Below are 2893 nucleotides of genomic sequence, written 5' to 3' on the forward strand. Positions count from 1 at the left end.
TGTAGAATCGGTGGGCGGGGCTAAACAGGCGGTGATGTAGAAGCAGGCGTTGATCTTCTGCGGAGACGGGGTTTAGCCACACTATTACGTCATAAAGCGGCTCATTCCACAAGCTGCCCTTTTAGCAGACTGGCTTCAATATAAGCTGTTTTTAGACTAACGAGAAAGTTTTGAGTTCTGAAATTTACAGGATGTTTTTATAGTACAATGACCTCTTATATGTCAAAATATGAAGGGAATTTTGATTTCTCAGTTCATGACCCCTTTAATTTAATTATATAAGTCGCTTTTGGAATAGAAGTCAAAGCATGTTTCTGATGAAAAAAAATATATATGTTGAATTCGGTGAAGTAGCCAACGGTCCCCATGAAAAAAAAAACAGTTTAATAAACATACTAAACAATATTTAAATTAATATCTAAAAATGCAGGGGGAAAAAAGCAAAAAAAATGAAATAAATAAATAAACTGCAGGAAAAAGGTTAGGAAGAAGAAAATATCATTATCTAGAAAAACAATAGAAGTCAGTGGTGTGTGTGTGTTTGCACCTGCGTCCTCACAGCTGGTGAGGGAGAGTCTTTATTCTGCACTTTTGTGACCAAACAGGAGGGGATTTGAACTAATCTGTTTTCATGAATATGCAAATAATATGCTAATGAGCAGAGCAGAAGCCTTTATTCCTGTACAGTCACTTAAGCAGCAGAAGAAAGGCCGTGTTTCTGCGGGGAATGGAGCTCCTGCAGCGTGTGGCCTCTGTTAGCGGCGGAAAAGAATCCTGCTTTGCCTGAAGTCCGTGTCAATCACACGTGATGTCACTTCCTGTGTGTGTGTGCTCACTGTAGGCCATGTGTGTGTTTCATTCCTCACTGGATTCATGTGTTGAGATGATCTGTTAGACTGTAAATACTGCAGAATTACTGTTATGAGCTGTAAAAGGTCTCCATATTTGATCAGTTCAATTATTCAGTCGTTGTGATGGAAATACATTTATTTAAATGTGTTGGTCGTAAATGAGCTATTAGTTCACCTGCTGCAGGATTCTGAATCTGAACGTAATTCTACTTCCTCTTCAGATCTGATCTTTAATAACTGTCTGTGTGCTTGCTGACTGATGTCACTCTGCTATGATTGGTGGATGTCTGCTTATGCTGCTCTCTCATTGGTCCAGACCGTAGAGTTTGATGAAGGGGCGGGAGCAGTGCTGCGTATCCAGCCACTCAGAGCGCCGCGGGACGAAAACGTTTACGAATGTGTCGCCAAAAACACTGAAGGTGAAGTCGCCGTGACCTCCAAACTGTCCATCATCAGAGGTGAGACATTCTTCATCATCATCATCATCGTTATCCAGTCACATCACTCGTAATTTCCTCCAAATGTACCGTATATTGAAGTCACACTGCTCTTCCTCAGTATTTCTGTTTTGTTTTACTGTACAAATATCTAAACATCCTTAAATCAAGACACATTTACTGCAGAAGCAGAATGACTGAAGATATTAAGTCTGAAAAATGCATTAAAATAAAGCGAGTTTATGCTTAAAACAAGAACAAATATCTGCCAGTGGAGTCATTATTCTGAATGAAACTGATTTTTCTGACTCTAGTTTAAAGCTGAAACTCTCTTCATTTTAATAAATTTTTCAGAAAACAACACTTAATATCTTCAGTCATTCTGCTTCTCCAGTGGATGCATCTTTAGACATTTGTACTGGAAAGTACTAAGTCAGAAAATCATTTTTTGCAGTGAGATATTTCTGTGATGATTGTCTTTGGACTCAGCTGGTGCGTAATGAATAATTGTCATAATGTTTATATTACAACATATGATTATTCACAAGTACATTTGTTTAACATGTAGGGACAAAGAGAACAGATGTAGTTGACTCAAGCGGAAGAGACAGAGGCTCGTTTGATTGGCTGCTGCGGCTGGGCTCGTTTGATTGGCTGGCTATATTCATGCCGCGGCGCCGCTGATGAGAGCGGTAATGGATGAGTTAGTCTGGTAATGAAGCGTGTTACACTGGCAGTCACAGTTTATTTAGTGACCCTCCTCCTGCGAACACACCGCTGCTGTCACACGCACAGTGACGGACAATTTCCAGAGCATTTACAAAAACGTTAAACATGTAGATTGTCGAAGAGGCGTGACGCACACTGAACACGTCTGACACCCGCGCACGGATCACAATCACTTTAAAGATTCTGTTAGCATTTACTAACCTTCATGTCGTTCCAAACTAGTTGAAACACTAGTTAAGATAGTTTTGAGATATTTATCTTCCTCCATTGAAAGTAGGTAACCAAAAAAGATCATAAAGCAAATCCATATGAATCGAGCGGTTTAATCCAAATATCGTGAAGAGATTTAATTTAGACAGTTATTCACATACATAGAGCACATCACCGATGGTAAACCTGAGCTAAATTTAAGCATAAATCTGTTCATCGTATCTCTTCACAACATTTGGATTAAACCATTCGACTTATTTTATGATACCTTTATGAGCTTTTTTAATTTTTTTAAGTTTTGGTTACCTGAACTTTCAATGGAGTGACAGACACCTTTCAGATTTTATTAAAAATATCATATTTTGTGTTTCAAACATTTACCTGAGTATTATGGGTTCTGAACAACATGAAGGCGAGTAAATGGTGATGTTTGGGTGAACTATCACTTTAACTCGGGCATTAGAGCGAGTTGCTGTGGATTAAACTAGTGATGGCTGCTTTAAGACGTTTATCTGTTTGAGCCAAAGAGGCGTAAGATTGGTTCGTTGTGGTCAGATGTGAAATATGTTCTTGGAATGTAATCTTCTGTGTTAGTTGAGTTTGTGCTGCCATGGAAACGATCGTGTGTGTGTGTGTGTGTGTGTGAGTGTGTGAGTGTGTGTGTGT

General features: G+C 39.1%; 1 protein-coding gene across 14 annotated transcripts in view; it reads left to right on the top strand.

Moving 5' to 3' along the window:
• Window positions 1-1119: 1119 nt before the first annotated feature.
• Window positions 1120-2893, top strand: part of LOC107665636 (receptor-type tyrosine-protein phosphatase S-like) — a 51015-nt gene continuing 49241 nt past the window's right edge. For all 14 annotated transcript variants that reach the window (XM_016456572.1, XM_016456573.1, XM_016456580.1 and 11 more), the window contains exon 1: window positions 1120-1309. In XM_016456572.1, the coding sequence (XP_016312058.1) occupies window positions 1135-1309 (175 nt within the window). In that variant the 5' untranslated portion in view covers window positions 1120-1134. The remainder of the gene's footprint in view (window positions 1310-2893) is intronic.

The sequence above is a fragment of the Sinocyclocheilus anshuiensis genome, unplaced genomic scaffold (assembly GCF_001515605.1).
Source record: "Sinocyclocheilus anshuiensis isolate Anshui unplaced genomic scaffold, SAMN03320099.WGS_v1.1 scaffold711, whole genome shotgun sequence".
NCBI classification, from domain to species: domain Eukaryota; kingdom Metazoa; phylum Chordata; class Actinopteri; order Cypriniformes; family Cyprinidae; genus Sinocyclocheilus; species Sinocyclocheilus anshuiensis.